The sequence below is a fragment of the Trichosurus vulpecula genome, chromosome 2 (genome assembly GCF_011100635.1).
Source record: "Trichosurus vulpecula isolate mTriVul1 chromosome 2, mTriVul1.pri, whole genome shotgun sequence".
Taxonomy (NCBI): Eukaryota; Metazoa; Chordata; class Mammalia; order Diprotodontia; family Phalangeridae; genus Trichosurus; species Trichosurus vulpecula.
The window spans coordinates 63795319-63812504 of record NC_050574.1 but is presented as its reverse complement, the minus strand read 5'-3'; the positions used below and the strand labels follow the sequence as shown (position 1 = coordinate 63812504).

The 17186-nt window shown below is 42.3% G+C and overlaps 1 protein-coding gene across 9 annotated transcripts in view; it reads right to left on the bottom strand.

Moving 5' to 3' along the window:
• EPB41 (erythrocyte membrane protein band 4.1) overlaps positions 1-17186 on the bottom strand; it is a 193975-nt gene that overhangs the window by 9143 nt on the left and 167646 nt on the right. For 5 of the 9 annotated variants that reach the window (XM_036745672.1, XM_036745676.1, XM_036745673.1 and 2 more), the window contains 3 exons: positions 9097-9225; positions 4022-4123; positions 441-521 (listed from right to left, as the gene is read on the bottom strand). In XM_036745672.1, the coding sequence (XP_036601567.1) occupies positions 441-521; positions 4022-4123; positions 9097-9225 (312 nt within the window). Of the gene's footprint in view, positions 1-440; positions 522-4021; positions 4124-9096; positions 9226-10459; positions 10919-17186 lie in introns of all 9 variants that reach the window. The other 4 variants (XM_036745677.1, XM_036745669.1, XM_036745670.1 and 1 more) reach the window with 1 other exon arrangement.

Sequence of the window (17186 nt, the reverse complement as noted above, 5' to 3'; positions counted from 1 at the left end):
TATGAGCGTACTGCACACAAGGCTGCCTTAACAAACAGCAGCAGCATTAACTTGCTGAATGCTGCACAAGTAGCATGCTTGGGGATCCAAACGTTCTCTATAGCTTTGTTCTGCCTAATGAACTTTCACCAAACTAACAGGTGACCAGAGTGGGGGGAGGTGTGGGGGGTAGAGACTGGCCAAGCATCTTAGTCCTTCAGAACAGGGCCGACGTTTCTGTTCTTGGATGCCCCAACGCCCACGGTGGTGGTTGGGTACAAAGCAGACCCTCAATAAGAACTTCCGTTGGGCTCCTCACAGGACAAACTGTCTGGTGCCTCTTTCTCTCTCTATAGAGTTCAGCACAGTGGCCAGCAGACAGTATGTACTTAATACATGTTTACTGATTGATCCCTGACCAGGGACTGCTTCTCCACCCACTGGTCCGTTACCTCTCCTACCTGATCATGATCAATGTCACCATCTCCTGTGATCACAATTCTTTTTTCAATCCGGGTCTCTGAGATCCCACCTTTTACGGTCTAAAATCAAAGGGAAATGGTGATTAGGGACTTTGAATGCAGAAAGGGATGACTTTACATCTGCTGCTCCTTAACACCTGAATCTGTATTTTCATCCTTTTCTCCAAACTCTTGTTTGGAGCTGTCACAGTGATGATGACTACAGCTCCTTGTACCACTGAAGGCTTCAATACAAAAATCCTTTTCCTTTTTTCATTCATGTTGCCTTCTCAGTTTCAGCTGCCACAGAAGAGGCAAGAGGAGGAGTGGAAAGAGCCCTGGACCTGGAGTCAGAACCCGAGTTCCAGGCCCAGACCTCCATCAAACCACTTCCTGTCCCTGGGCTCGGCTGCCTTGCCTGCACAAGGAAGGAGGTGGAGAGGCAGCGTGTCATAACAGATGGGGAGCTGGCCTCAGGATCAGGATAACCTAGAATGCTTTAAGGCTGGCAAAGTGCTTCTTGACACCTATTATCTTACTTCATCCTCACGGAAACCCTCAAAGGCAGGGATTGTTACTATCTCCATCTTACAGACGAGGAAACTGAGGCAGGTGGCGGGGATGTGATTTGCCCAGGGTCACACAGCTAGCAAGTGTCTGAAGCAGCACTTGAACTCAGGTCCCCTTCCTGACTCTAGGTCCAACACTTTGCTCTTTCTACATATTTTGGTTTGAGTTTAGAGAGACAATGAGAAAAGAAAACGAGAGGTCATATTTATGCAAATCAAAGCGCTGATCACTACAATCCTGTGAGGCAGAGAGTGTAAGACGGTCTTACAATACCACTGTAGACAAGTATAATCATCCCCATTTTACAGATGACGAAATTGAAGTTCAGAGTCCTTAAGCAGCTAAGCCCAGAGTGGGGAGCCTGGAGGCTCTCACCCAGAAGCAATGTCAAAGAGCTGAACACTCTGAATAAATGCATTAATGAAAAGCATTCATTAAGCCCAGGGCCAAATGCCGTTGGAGCAGGGGGATTCAAACACAAGCCAGGCACTTCCTGACCTCGGGGGACACAACTCCACAGAACACGGAGGCAGGGGGAGGGCCCAGAGGAGTTTTTCCTTTGAAAAGTCACCCCAATGGGGAATGGAGCCACAGGGCTTTGGGATTTATGTTTTTAGCATCATGCCCAGTGCTCGGCACATAGGATCTGTCATCCAAAGTGTTCTTCTGAGAGGTGAAGGTTTAAGTGATGAAGTCACTGGGAAGCAGCTCATCATCACATCTGCCAGTTTTCTCAGGGCCCAGGGATATAGTTCTCCCTAATAATCCCTACTTGTTTTTTCATTTCCAGTCCAAAAATCCTTCTTGCTGGCATAGCAAAGAGAAGTAAAGTAATAGTTGGGCAGCTCCCTCTCCTCCCTGCTGGGGGTCATCTCTTCTCTCCCCTACTTTGTTGTTTCAAGCTCTCCTCTTTGGCCCTCTCTCTTTACTGAAGTCTGGGAGTGGAATCGAGGAGCCAAGACAAAGAGGGAGTGGCTCTATGTACACTGTTCTCAGGGACAGGCAGGACTAGGTGGGATGTATTAGTGCCTCCACTTCCTTGCACTAGAAATCAGAGCAGCAAGGGGCTCTTCTCAGGCACCTTCCAGCTGAAAGTGCAGGAGTACAGCAGTACAGCCTTTCCCAAGCACTTCCCTGCCTAAGAAACCCCAAGTACTCCTGGGGACACAGGGTTAGACATTCCTACCTCAATAAGTATATCTTTTGAAGCCTGACACACGTCAGATAGACTCACTCTTGGCAGCAGGCTGTAGAATAGACTGGAATGGGGAAGAGACTTGAAACAGGAAGACCACTTAGAAGGCTGCGGCAATAATCCAGGCAAGAGGTGAGGAGGGCCTGAACTAAGATGGTAGCTGTGTGAGTGGAGACCCAGGACTCCCTCACCTGGGACAGAGATCACAGAACTTATCTATACCCAATTTCCTTCGCCATTTGTTGAATTTAGAAAGTTGGGTACAAAGGGTGGTCGCAATTAGGGAAATATCCTTAAAATGGCCTTATGACTGAATTTCCCACAGGATTCCCACTTCTACCTTCAAGTCCTGCCCTGTGGCTAACTCAGAAAATGGGAGAGTCTGAAGGAGCCTTTGAGGTCACCGAATCCAATTCCTTTGAATATGTTGAGAAAAGTGGGGTCCCAAGGATAGTGAATTGACTGAGGTCACAACCACTATGACCAAGACCTATGGCTTCTAGGACTCAGTACTCCTTTCATCATACTATGATGTCTCGAATGCTGCTTTTCCCAGCCAGTCCACGAAGAAGCACTAACTTTAAAATGGACAAAGAACATTCCAAGCTCCCTCTTCCCAACTTTCCTATTTCTGATGGGGCCCTACTATTCTCCAGTGTTTCAGGTTCCTAATCTTGGCATCATCCTCAGCCCCTCACTCATCCCCTCACCTGCCAGCTCTTGCCATTTCTACCTCTACAACATCTCTCACTCCCAATACTTTCTCTCCACTCACACAACTGCCATCTTAGTTCAGGTCCTCACCACATTTTCCTCCTGCCTTGAACTCTCTTTCCCATTCTAGTCTATTCTATAACCTGCTGCCAAAGTCATTTTCCTTCAGTGAAGGCCTGGCTATGTGACTCCCCTTCTCGGCCTACTCCAGTGGCTTCCTAGAACCTCTAGAATATAATATAACTGCTCTGTTTAACTTCAGAAGCCCCACCCTCCCTCTGGAGCCTCACATGACATTATTCCCCATCCTCCCCTCTGAGATCCAGCCAAACTGTCTTCCCTCAGTTCCTCTCTCACCACACTCTGGTCATCCCTCATGCCTGAAGGGTAATTCATACTTACTTTGCTGCATAGGGTCCCCTCTTCACTTAATGTTCAGCTTAGACACCATCTTCTTCAAGGAGCTTTTTCTGATCCCTTAACTGCTAGTACCCTGCTTCCTCTTAAACTGTTTTGCAGTTAACTACATTGTGTGTGTGTATACACGTCTTTAACTTTACATTTATAATGTACATATTTTTCTATATATTTGTCTCCTTCCATTAAACTTAGGTTCCTTTTGAGGAGGAATTGTTTCATTCTTTGACCTTGTATCCCCAGTGTCTGGCACTTCAACAGTGAATGCATATCTGACACTAACAGTGCTTTCTGGCTCACAAAGTGCTTTCCTCGTAACCCGCGTCCAGGGTAAGTGGTGAAATTATCATCATCTCCATTCTATAGCTGAGGAAACTGAGACCAAGAGAAGACATGATTTTCTCAAAATAAGCTTTATAGCTGGGTTTTTTTTAAAAATTTATTACTTATCTAACACTTGAAAAAATCATATCACACTGTCTCCTTGGGACCACTAGGAAGGGATCTCTCAGCATCTCCTACCTTTCCCCACAGGGCAAGTCCACTATTGTGGAGATCAGTATTCAACTTCTAGGCAGGAAGCAGAGATTTTGGAGTAATTTTACTTGGGAGACAAGGTAGGGCTCCATGCTCTTGCTGGGGCCAATTCAGTGCCCCAGCCTCCCTTTCTACAATGGTACATTACCTTGGTAATCTGAGTCGTAGTGGTGCTGCTCGTGGTCTCCGATGTAATGGTCTGAGCTGTCAGCAGGACACCAGGGTCTAAGTCGCCGTTCCCCTCATCCGTCTGCAGGAGAATCATATACTGCCATTAATAAGCATCTCACCGGGTAAGATGACAGATCTATGAAGATATGGCACCTGGTGCTTCCTTAGCTCAGTTGCACATTTTAAAATAATAACCGAAGTCCTATAAATAAACCTTTGACTATCAGTCCCTCTGACAAAGTTAGCCTGAGTAAGGAAAGGTTAGATCACCTCAGTGGCTAAGGAGGTGGTGGCAATCTAAGGTACAGGCCCCTTCCCTTGAAGGTAGGCTGGGATATGACCCTGGCTAATGGCAGGGCCAACACTACTGGAGTGACATGGCACGGCTGCACGGGCGTGAGACCATCCTGAGAGAGGCAGAAAACCACTGGAAATAGAGAAGAAACATCTGATAGAGTCCAGGTGTTGTGGAGAAGGAATCCATATCTTATAACACATCTCTATATTTTATATTGCTCCTACCTTTGTTAACAAAGTTTCTAACAATGAAACAAGAGAAATTCAACCACTTCACTTAAAGAAGGGCTGACAAGGCATCTTTGCTAGAGACAGTTAAACTTTTTATGATGACAAAAGCAAGTACCTCTAAAGCTACCTTTCATCTGGAGGTAACTTTTATATATATATAGTCTTCCTCATTAGAATGTAAGTTCCTTGAGGGCAGGGACTGTTTTTATCTTTTCTCGGTTTCTCCCAGTTAACTGATTACTCACTGATTATATAATTGCCAGGAAGATAAGGTGAGGAATACAGAAGGGGAGAGAAAGGGAGGGAAGGAGAGGAGAGGAGAAAAATGGTGAAGACCTGACAGGTACGTGAAGAGGAATTAGACTTCCTGTGCCTGGCTTCAGAGGGCAGAACTAAGAGCAACGGGTCTCAAAGAGGCACACTGAAGCTTCTAAATCAGGAAAAACTTCCTCACTCTTGCAGCTGCACAAAGGTAGAATGGCCCACCCTGCACCCCGCACCCCCACAGGTGTTCAGCCACTTGTGGGATATGTTATAAGAGGATTATTTTTCAGGCACGATTTGGATTTGATGGTTTCTAAAGTCCCTTCCAGCTTTGATACGCTGTGATTCTGTGGAGTCACTGGGCTCTATTCAGTTTTGACACTGCCTGCAGTTCAGTCTCTATTGGGGGTATCTGAGTGGAGTACCTCCAACCTTTTCCTGTGGAAAGAAAGGGCAGACACCGATGCCCTGAACAAGGGAGGGAATGACACTGATGACAGATACCAAAGAGCAGAAAGTGAGACAACGGATTGGATGGTAAGGGTGGTAGTGGCAACCAGCCCAAGAGGTACCAAGTAGAGCAAGGAACCAATAGGTAAGCATTTATGAAGAACTCACGTGCCAGGTTAAGGAAAAAATGAAACAGACACTACGCTCAAGTAACTCACATTGTGTTGGGTGAGACAAAATGCATGCATATGATATTAGCTAACTATATATAGCACCTACTATGTGCCAGGCAACTGTGCAAGCACTTTACAATGATTATTGCATTTGTATTGCAAATACATATACATTTATAATTAATATATACAAAATAGATACGATGTAATTTTGGGGGAGACAGCATTAGAGCTGAGTATTGTAAGAACTAGGGATTCTAAGAGGCAGAGGTGAAGAATAAGCATGTTTTGGGCATGCAGGTCCAGAGATGGGAGCCAGGATGTGGTACATGAAGAACAGCAAGAGAAGGCTGTCTCAGCTGAATAGGCTGAAGACTATTTGAAGTAATGCATAACAGCACAGGGAAGGAGGGTTGGAGCCAGGCTGTGGGAAATTTTAAATGACAAAGAAGTCTGCATTTGATCCCAGAGGTAAGAGAGAACAGGGATCACAGGGTGATAGTTTTAAAGCTGGAAGGGCCTCTTCCTCCCTTGTAGAGAGGACCACCTGAGGAGGCTGGCAGGGTTAAGTGACTAGACTGGGGTCACAAAACTCCAAAGTGGGATCCCAGCCCAGGTGAGTGACACGATCAAACTCATGCTTTAGTATTCCTAAAGCTGCTGTAGAGTGACAGAGGAGAGACCGCTGCAGTAGTCTAGGGGAGCAGTGATGAGGGCCTGAACAATGGTGGGGACCCTGCAAGTGGAGAGAAGGGAATGAATGCAAGAGGTGTTGGGAGATAGAATCAGGAAAACCTGGCGACTAACTGGAGTGGGTTGGGGTGAGAAAGAGGCAGGCCAGAGCATGACTCCAAGGCTGCCAACCTTCTTGGACCCCCTGACCTAAGCCAGCCATAGAGGCACAGAGCGGTCACTGGTCAGTCCCCTAACATTTTCCTCAAACAAAACATTTTATGTGTGAAATTCATCCTCTTTTCCCAAATTTTGATTTTTCTGCTGCGAACACCACAATCCTTTTAGTCGTCTAGGTTCTCAACCTCGAAGTCACCCTTAATTCTTCCCCGTATTCTATTAATTGTCAAATCTTACCAACTCTACCTCCTTCCCCTAGCTCATATCCCTCTCCTCAGTCACCACTCGAATTCAGGCCCTCACCATTCCTTACATGGAATATGGCCACAGCCTCCTAAGTGGGCCCACACGACTTCCAGTCCCTTTCCAACCTGTCCACACAGCTACCCAAACAATCTGACCACATCACTCCCCTCCTCAAGCACTTTCAGTGATTCCCTATTGCCACTGCTTTTAGGAAAAAAATACCAACACCTTAGCATGTGAAGCCTTTGCAAGTTGGCTCCAGCCTATCTTTCCAAGCTTATAACTTAAATGACGGTTTTGGAAGTGGGAAGGAAGAAGTGAGTCCATGACAAACTGTGAAAAAGAGGCCAATAGGACTTATTCATGAATTAGATGTGGAAAAGCCTGAAGGAGAATTGCTGAACATCAATTCAAGATGGTGACCCTGGGTGCTTGGGGTGGGTGGGCTTATAGTGCCTCTGAGGCTCAATCCCCTTTCACACTCTCTATATTCCAGCCAAATTGTCCTACTTGCTTTAATCCACCTGGGTCCTCCAGCTCCTGCTTCTGTGGCAGACGCCCTTCCTACAATACTCTCTGTCTTCTGCACTTCTGCTTCATTCCAGATTTACTTCAAGCTCTATTTCCTGAGGAAAACTTCCTCAACCTCCTGTGATGGTCGGTGCTCTCTCCCTAATACAATTATCACCTATACACCTTATCCGCTTACATACTGTGTCCCAGCCCCAAGTAAGAAGTGTGTAAATTCCTTGAGAGCAGGACTGCTTTCCATTTTGTCTGCATCCAGCCCTAGCACCTAACACAGCTCCCGATCTTGGGCACTAAGCACTCGTTGGCCTGGGAGATGAGAGCTTTGGGGCCGAGTTCTCTTATGCTGCTTGCCAGTTGCCCCTCCATGTCCTTTCACTTTCCTGTCAGGTCCCTGCAAAGAGCAGAAGTGGGAATGACTGTGTTCTGGTTTCTTCTCTATCTATACCTGCCTTACAGGCAGCAGCCTCCTTTTCTAAGGCCTCACCAAATAGCACCCTAACTCCCCAGGCCAGCCTGCAAGGGCATCTATTAGTTCCAAGGATAACAATCCAATTAAAAAGAAAATAAAGTTAGGGCTAGCAGACTTAAGAACTTGCCTCTTTTCAAAAATTTTTTAAATTAATTTTTAGTTTTCAACATTCACTTTTATAAGATTTTGAGTTCTAAATTTTATCTCCTCTCTCCTTTCCCCCCTCCCCAAGACAGCTTATATATTCCACATTAGTCATGTTACAAAAGAAGAATCAGAACAAAGGGGAAAAACCATGAGAAAGAAAAAAAAGAGACAAAATAGTATGCTTCAATCTGCATTCAGACTCCATAGTTCTTTCTCTGGATGTGGATAGCATTTTCCATCATGAGTCTTTTGGAATTGTCTTGGATTATTTCATTGCTGAGAAGAGCTAAGTCTATTAAAGTTGGTCATCACACAATGTTACTGCTACTGTGTACAATATTCCCCTGGTTCTGCTCACTTCACTCAGCATCAGTTCACATCTTTCCATGTTTTTCTGCAATCTGTCTACTCATCATTTCTTATAGCACAATAGTTATTCCATTACATTCATATAACACAACTTGTTCAGCCATTCCCCAAATGATGGGCTTCCCCTAAATTTTAATTCTTTGTCACCACAAAAAGAGCTGCTATAAATATTTTTGTACATGTGGGTCCTTTTCTCATTTTTATGATCTCTTTGGGATACAGACCTAGACATGGTATTGCTGGGTCAAATGGTATGCACAGTTTTACAGCCTTTGGGCAGAGAAGAACTTGCTTCTTTATCCTAAAACATCCCTTCTAGCAGCTCTCCCCAGCCCAGATGAGCTTGCATAGTATAGTACGGTAGTGAGACATGTCTGAAAAGGACCTTGGGTACCAGGCTTTGCCTAGTTCCCCAGTGGCTCTACAAGGCCCCCAAGTACCTAGGTTCACAGTCTTGAATTCATGATCAGCTCCTCGTTCCACATCTGATTCACTGATAAGTGCTATCAGTCTTTTTTTTCCCCACAGTTTGTTATGGATTCACTTCTTCCTTCCTACTTCAAAAACCATCAACTAAGTCCAAGTCTTCATCACCTTATTTATGCCTGGATGACCCTGGCTCTTGCTCTACTTCCATTCTTATCCTCAAACATTGACTTTATCTTGTCACTCCACTAACACCCTACAGTGACTCTCTACTGTCTATCCAGTCCAAACTTTATTGCCTGATCTTCAAAGTCTTCCACAATCTACCCGCATCATTCTTGGCCACTAATCTCAACAGCTCACTATCCCTATTTTTTTTTTCCCAACACAAACTCACTAACCTGGCAATCAGATTGGCTCTCTATATATTCTGCAACCAGTGTAAATATATTCTGTCAACTGATAAATGAAAGGGAATTTTCCCTTTCTGAATCTATGAATAGCAAAAACAGTACATAAATGCTACTTGCTAGAAGTATAGAGAAAGAGCCTGATTATAAGTAAATGAAGATTTAGATGTTTAAAATGGTATCTTACCTGGGCGGCCTCATAAGTAATGGTTTTTGTCTCAGTGTGAACAATGGGGACATCTTTGGTTGGGATTTCACTTTTCCCAGCATTAGCAACATCCGAGATGGTGACTGTCTGAGTCTTCACCAGGGGAGGCTACGAAACAGTGGAAAAGCACAATTACCTGTGTCCTTTCTGAAGGAAATAGCTGGCCAACCTTCTGACACTGACCTGATCAAAGTTTCAGGGCCTTAGCAAACCAAATGTCCAACTCAGAATCCCAAAAAATTGTTTGCACAGGACTTGTAAATCATTCTGCAGTAGTTTTAACAAAGTGTCAAATCATAAAACATAGTAAAGAATTGCATTTCTATCCCTATATTCCTGTGTATTCATGGTGAAAAAACAAAGTAGCCACAAGACCATGCAGTTAAAATGAATGACTTAAAGCATTCTGGATTGACTTCTGAGCCAAAATTTGAATACAAAACTGTTTGCCAAATAGCAATTATTGTTTCATCCTTGTGACTGTACCACTGCAATCAAGAAAATTGGCCATAGATTTTCTCCCTTAAGTCCAAATGGTGCATGAGCAAGTGACCCTGGAATTCATTAACTCTTTTCAAATCAATGTCAGATTCTCACTTTTGAGTTGTTGAAAGGAGACAGCACTTGGAAAGCTAGAAAGAGAAAAATCAATTATGCCACCACCTGGTGATTAATATCAGAAGGACAAATGTTAGTGGAAGAAGAGAAGGCCATCTTCGCCAAATCAGCTCACCTCCCCAAGTTGGTAAATCACTCTGAAAGCTGCCCCTTGATTGTGTAGGGGTTACATGATCATCTACTTTAGCATAAATGATTAGTACCAATGATCACTAGAACCCGCTTCTCTTTCTCCCTGGGATGGGAGTGGTAGAGGGGAACAGAGCAAAGTAAGTAATGAATATTATTAGCATCTTACAGAGTCAGATTTTGTGACTGAGATATATCCTATCTTAGGCCTGAAATAATCTTGGTGAGGAACCAGCTATCCTTTTTCAACAGAGCTCGTTATATTTTCTGAGCAATTGCAATTATCAAAAACATACATGTCTCACAATTTTACCTTTCTTTATAAATCTGCATTTGAGCCAAGAAAGGTAGAGTGCCCTTTTTAAAAGCCCTTATCAGTCTGTGTAATGATCATGACAGGCTTATTTCAATGAGCTTTGCAAATTAGCTGAAGAAAAATCAATTCTTGCCTTGGGATTCCTCTGGGTAAGTTCCTCTGAGACAGACTCTAGAGTTCTTTAATCAGGAAAGCAAGAAATAGACTGCTCCCATCACCATCCCAGGAAGAGCTCTGGCCCTCTCCCAAAGAGAGGCATTTAACCCAAACCATTACTACCTGGAAACTTCGAATGAGGGTGGGGAACCCTGAACCCACACGAAAGTCAGGATATGGTCCATTTTGCTTTCCGGGTAGCTCATTTGGTGTAACATGGTCTTCACCACCCTCTGCCTCTTTTTCACCAGCGTACAGCTGACAGGAAGCAAGTGTTTCTGAGAGCATGCATTTCGAGAGCTTTAAGGCACCGGCTTGCTCTTCTACACCTGTACATACCCCATTTGGACAACTTAGCATCTCCTTGTTACCAAGGAGACCAAGTGACCCATGTGCCTTGTCTTCTGCCTCCTTGCCATTTACGGAGACAGGCCCAAAGTCATGGCTTTGTAGAGACTCCGATGGGGTTGTCATTTGAGTCCCACTATGAGCTACTGAATGCTCAAGGCCCTCCCATTCAGAGTCAAGGTTTGGTTTTTCTGTCACTGCATCCACTTCCTCTTTAGGAATGTCATTCAGAGTCTACAAGTGAATGAATACACACAAAGGCAAGAAGATAATATTAGGAACGAAGGTGGAATGCTTTGAACTAATAGAAGCAGGTGGCCTTAAAGGAAGACCAAGTCTCTTGCTATTCTTGTGGATTTTAAAGTGTGGAAATAACAATAATGCTGGTGTAGGCCACGAATCCCTAGCTTTCACAGGCTTCAGAACCAAGAACTATTGCAGAGAAGATCCGTGCAGCCAGAGTCACTCCACCTACTAGGGAGGTGCTGCAATTTAATTTCAGTCAAGCATCCGTGTAGATCTTGATATAATTATTCTGAAGAATTTGGGGGATATGTCTTGCTCAGTACCAAGTACCCTCTGGGCTTCCCTACATTATTTCCTTGGTGCCTAGAAAAATCAATTTGTCATTCCTAAACATTCATTTCCCAGGAAGGATCTGAGCATAAAGGAGGTTCTGCCTCATTAAGAAATTCATAAACATTTTTGAGAATGATAATTTAGATGAAATGTAGGTTGAGTTCTATCACCTAAGCCTGATTCACCATTTTAAAAGTTGACTGATCACTGTACTAGCTCCTGATGGCATCATCAGGCTTATGATCCTGATTTCACTTTACCTGCCAATAACAGAGAATCTGTGTTAGTATATGGATGCCCAAGTACTGACCAATTGCAATCAATGTCGTAGCATCAATTTCAATACTAATGCTCAAATACCTTTTTTTATTTTTAAGAAAACTGCCTAAAGAGGATTTTCTGAAGTTGGGCAAAAAATAGGACTTGAAATGATCCACAACCAGGGAAAGACTACCATCTGGCAGATGAACTATGTAACATCTCCAAGAAACACAGAGTACCTTAGGGATTGGAAGCATGGTTTACTCTTAGCCTAGTGGCTTGTCATAAATGAATGATTCAAAGCAATCCTGTATCAGTATTTTCTGCAGCAGTAAAGAATAATTTAGCTAACCCTAAAACTCCCAGAAAGATGACAGAAATGGAAAGAATTATCCAGGGAGAAGAGATACAAGTGACATAAGCAAGAAAGCAGGACTGGCCATCTGAGCAATGAATCATCTCAAGAAAGCTAAACAACATCAGAGTCAGCTAGCAGTGGTTTGTCGGCAACACTCTGAAAAAGCAGCCCACATTATGATGATGTCTGTAAACTGGTTTGGGAAAAGAGTCCTTTTAGCACAGCTCACATGACTCATGAACTTAATACTAAAGTGACTATCTTAAAAAACTGTTTTAAAAAACAGTTCAGCTAAAGGATTTACGCTTAGAAAACAATTTAACATTTTAGTTCTTCCATTCCAAGATGTGAATATGGCAATTAAAAAAAGAACAGTTTCTCATTAAAGCATGTATCATTCCTAGAATGTGGCAATAAGCCTGAACAGTAGCTCTATGAAATTAAGAAAGAATGCTTTAATAATCTAGGAATATCATTCTTAAGCCTGTCAACTTAAACTGCAGCACAACTAATACTAGAAAAAATCAGGTTCAGATCAGGTTAGTCTTGCACTGACCAAGAATGAATATTATCTAGTATGTAAAAGATGGATTTGAGAAAGGGATGAAACCAGGAGTTTTGAAGTTTGACCTCTTAGTGGCCTCCTTGCCAAGGATGTCTCATATTATTGCACCACACTGCTTTCTAGGGGAGCTGACCACTCTTTTCTTGATGGTTAAGCTACCCTGACATAGACCCACTTAAGAAACAGAATTGCTGGAAATAAACAAATGAGTCCTAACAAGGCAGGGTCAACATTCTTGAATATACAAGCCAACTTTCATTCTACATAGATCAACATTAGGATTTTTATGCATTATTATGATTCTGCTAAATAAGAAATGATTTTGTTGTATGGCTAAAAAAATATTCCAGGCAAACCGGTCCATTAAAAAAAAGAACCAAAGTTACACCACCCTGATTAATGAGAGACAGGTGACAGTCTCATTAAGGTGCCATCTAGGAATGAAATATCATTTAGGGTAATGAAATATTTTTCTAAAGCATACATCTAAAACTCATGTAGAGAGGACCAAAGATAAAGGTGGTGCCCACAGGAGACTTTGAAAGTTGGTACACGGTCAGTTCAGTTGCAGTGAGAACTATTGCTTTTGTCTCGAACTATTCTGCACACAACAGGCATGCCAAGGAAGGACATGAGAACATGGGAATTAACAGAACCACAACCTGTCCAGCTGAGCATTCTGTTTATGAAGTAACACTAATGAACAGAGAACCATAGAAGGTCAGAGATAGAAGGGACTAAGGCCCTCATTTTAGAGATAAGATAGGTAAGATACAGAGCACTTAAATAACAGGTCTGGGTGGTGAAGAAAGGCTTTCTCTTTGACATACCTCATTTGGGGATGTACCCCAAATTAGTTCCTGTTTGAAATAATATTTGTTAAGGAATACAAAAGATGTTTAAAGCTCTAATCTAAAGATAGTCTAACCTAGCGGCTGACATTTTTCTCCTAGGTATCAGAAAGATAAGTGAACCCGATGGAAAGATCTTGGCATATGGAAGGTCCACAAAGCTTCCAAGATACAAGATTAATCAACTGTCTTAAACACTGAGATTTTATGGACAATGCTGTGTCTTAGCTAAGATAATCAGCACGGTTCAAGATGACATGATGAAGGACACCATATATCTATACATATTAAATTAGAAAGCTAAGGAGGACCTTCCAAGAGAAACCTGTATTATTAAGATCTGAACCACTGACATGTTGTAATGGGGCTGATCAAAAATTTAATGTGATTGATCATACAATTAAGGCACATTGGCATGGGGTGAAAAGCAAGCAATTTGAGAAAACTTTGTGGTTGTTGACTCTTAAGGAAGACTTATAAGAATCTTACTGTCATAGGAGAAGAAGCTGTCCCTTATCCACAGTACTATGAAGTTTATGAAAGGGTTATTGAAGAGAACATTATATAACATATCATAAAAACTGGCCAGTTGGAATGAAGTCCTCAATCTCATAAAAATTCTGATTAAGAAAATTAAAAGCAGAAAACATTATGATTACTATGTTAATTGTTTACTGCTGTTCTCACAAAGGAGAAGTCTATTTGTACCAGAATGGCCCTTAATCAGTATGATACTTACGTGCTGGGATATTTTGGGGGGGGGCAGTGTTTCTTGGTGGTAGAGGGAATAGGGAGGGAACCAAAGTGTAGCTTTAAAAAGAGGCATTTTATTAACACTATGTTTAAAAATGTACTTTATGTCTCAACACCATAACCCATGTATATGCCTTTACAATTCTGAATTACCCTTCCATTGGTTTACTGAACTCTAGATAGCATTAATAGCAGGACGTGGGCGTTTTACTGGAGTTTTGCTGTAACTCCATCAAATGCAAACCAGATCCTCTCTTTCTTTTCAGGCTATTTTTGAACTTAAAGATTTACATATGTCAAAGGCTCGTCAAAGTAGAGATATTAATGCTCAGATGATTGTCTTTCCTCACAAGTATTCTACAGAAGCTTTATCCAGAAAGGCTGAAGAGAGCCACATCTTCCCCTTTCCCGTAGGTCTTAGCATTTCTACCACACATTATCCATCTTGCAGGACCAATTTTACTCTTAAGTGGAAAGAGAAAAGCAATACCTTTCCCTGACTGAAGAAAGTCTTGTTTCCATCACACTTTGGCTTTATATTTATTAATACCCGGGACAGGGAGACATGCAGTAGCTCTGAATGGTCTGCTAAGTGAACCTAGTGCAGAATCTTTACCCAGCTCCTCATACTTACTGTTGGGGGGAAGGGAAAGAAAAGAAACAGTAATATCAAAGATGGATAGCTTTCCTAACAAACTATTTTTCTTCCAATTTTTAAAATTCTATTTTTGTCTAGTGAAGAACTGTCTCTGGTTTAGATAATGATAAAAATCTTAGTGTTATCCAAACTTGAGGACAAAGCATCATTATTATCTGACCTTTACATGGCACTTTAAAGATGAACAGTGCTCAATAGCTTCTACTAATGAAAGACTAGTTAGAAAAAAGAATTAACTACTGAGAAGCTGCCTGGTGTCCTGGAATAAGACTTGAAATCAGAAGAGCTGTTGTTGAACCCCAGCCCTGCAACTTAAGGGTTATGAGCCTCTATGAGTTTCAGTTTTCTCCCTCACCTGTAAAATGAGGATGAGGGTCCTGACACTATATCCCTCCATGATCCCACCCCAAGTTGGCTTTAAGAAAGAGCTTTGTAAATGTGACATCACTAAACCTCTGTCTGAGCCCTGTTCTAATGCCACACTGTGGTATGGTCATGATGACCCAGAACCCTTGAAGGCTCTGCCAGTGGAGTTTCACCTCTGGTCCCTGCTCAAGCTGGAAAGGCTTGGAAAGAAGCTGTGGACAAGGGCAAGCCTAGTCAAAGAAGTTCAAAGGGATTCATCAACAGGAACATGGCCATGAGAAGTGCACCCATGATCCTATGGCAGGGAGGGATTGAGATAGATATTGCTCATGCCCACACTGATGAAATCACACATTCTGGAGGTATTTTCACTAATGATAAACCAGAACCTAATGTGACAATCTGGTTTTAAAAGTCAATTTTGAAGGGTTTAGTATGTTAAATAACGTCAAAACCAGAAAATTCACTCCACTTTAGATGGCTGGAGCCTCATTCTAACTTGCTTGGAGTTTCCTAAGTAGAGATGATAGCAAGAAGGTTGAATTCTATATATCTTCTTATATATGCCTAAAAGTCCTAAGATGCTCCAAAGTTATTCTGGTGAGTTATTGGGAATCGGAAGGTTCCTAAAGCTAAAGTCTAGACCCAAACAAAGAATTCATAATAGGTAAAACCATAGAGTGAAGTACTGCAGGAGACAAAACGTAGTAAGTAAAAGTTATAGCTCAAGAACATCATATCCAGTAAACACATGATTAGATATTCATCCCCAAAGTTTAAGCTTTACTTTACAAAAAGAACATGAATTAAAACATCGTAGAAATCCAGTTTCCCTATTGGAAAGGAAATGTGTCTAGAGCACCTGAAGTATCTGGTAAGACTGGGCCAAGCCAGTGGGTTTAACCAAGGCTGGTGCTAGGTCTTCCAGTTTGCTCGTTAGTAAGTTCTCAACTAGGTCTTCTTTGTACTTCAGGAAGCCCTTCTAGCCAGAACTTGGAGGAAAGGAACAATGACAGGAGAAAAGACAAGAATTAAAACACACATAATACAAGAACATACACCAATTCCCCGCTAGTCCAGATATCTAGGAGATAATTTGAACTAATGTAAACACGGCTTTGTGTTCTTAAAAAAAAGGGGGGGGATTATACATAAGGTATCTGATTACTTTAAACTTTGCCAGACTTTTCATTTCCAGGCTCCACCAATGAATGGCCTTTTACATACTGGTAGTGTTTTTGGGGGGTGGGGGGTGAGGGTAAGTAATCACTTGTCACCATTCCTAACTTATTTTTCTCCCAGAATACACCCTCTGATCACATTCTACATAGGCATACCCCACCTAATGCTGTTCCCACAAAAACTCACTAAATAGTATTTTTAAGCAATAGACAGGTAAGGAAATCTTATAAAAGGGCAATCAATCACCACATAGTAGGGCTTCACAACATTTCCATGGGGCTTACTCATAAGGTACTGATGACCTTATCGCCAAAAATCCTCAGTTAGGGTCATATCATACCAGGCAGGCCTAGACTGAAATCCCCACTGTGCCCACCAAACTTGCACTGGTTTTCATATTACCTTTATTCTCTTCTTAGTTGTAGTGAGCTAACACAGTCAGCCCTGCTCATAAGTCTGAATGTTCTCAGGACCATAAAATTTAAAAGGCTTCCTCTGGTTGAAGGCTCTGTCTACAGATTAAAATGAAAACAGTCCTGGGAAGAATAATACATTTAAGGTTTTATCAGTTATTTACACATTAGTGAAGATGTGTTTATAAGACACCTTTCAGAGAACGGACTTTGATAGGGAGAAGAAGCAACCTGAGTACCTGAAGTGATGGGGTGGTGGGAGGCAGGGGTAGGGGAAATGTACATAGAAGTAACAGTTAAGGTTATCTTGCTAAACACAGAAAGGCATAAATACTCAGCCAAAGAGTTCAGCTCCTGGTTCTTAACAAAAGTGAAATAATACACACATTATAGTCATTGTCATTATTATCATCAAGCACTTAAGTAAATAAAATTGCTCCTCCCAGCATGGTCGGGTAACATGCAAACAAAACAGGGTGATCAGATCAGTTAATTGCGAGTGCCTCCTTTGTCACT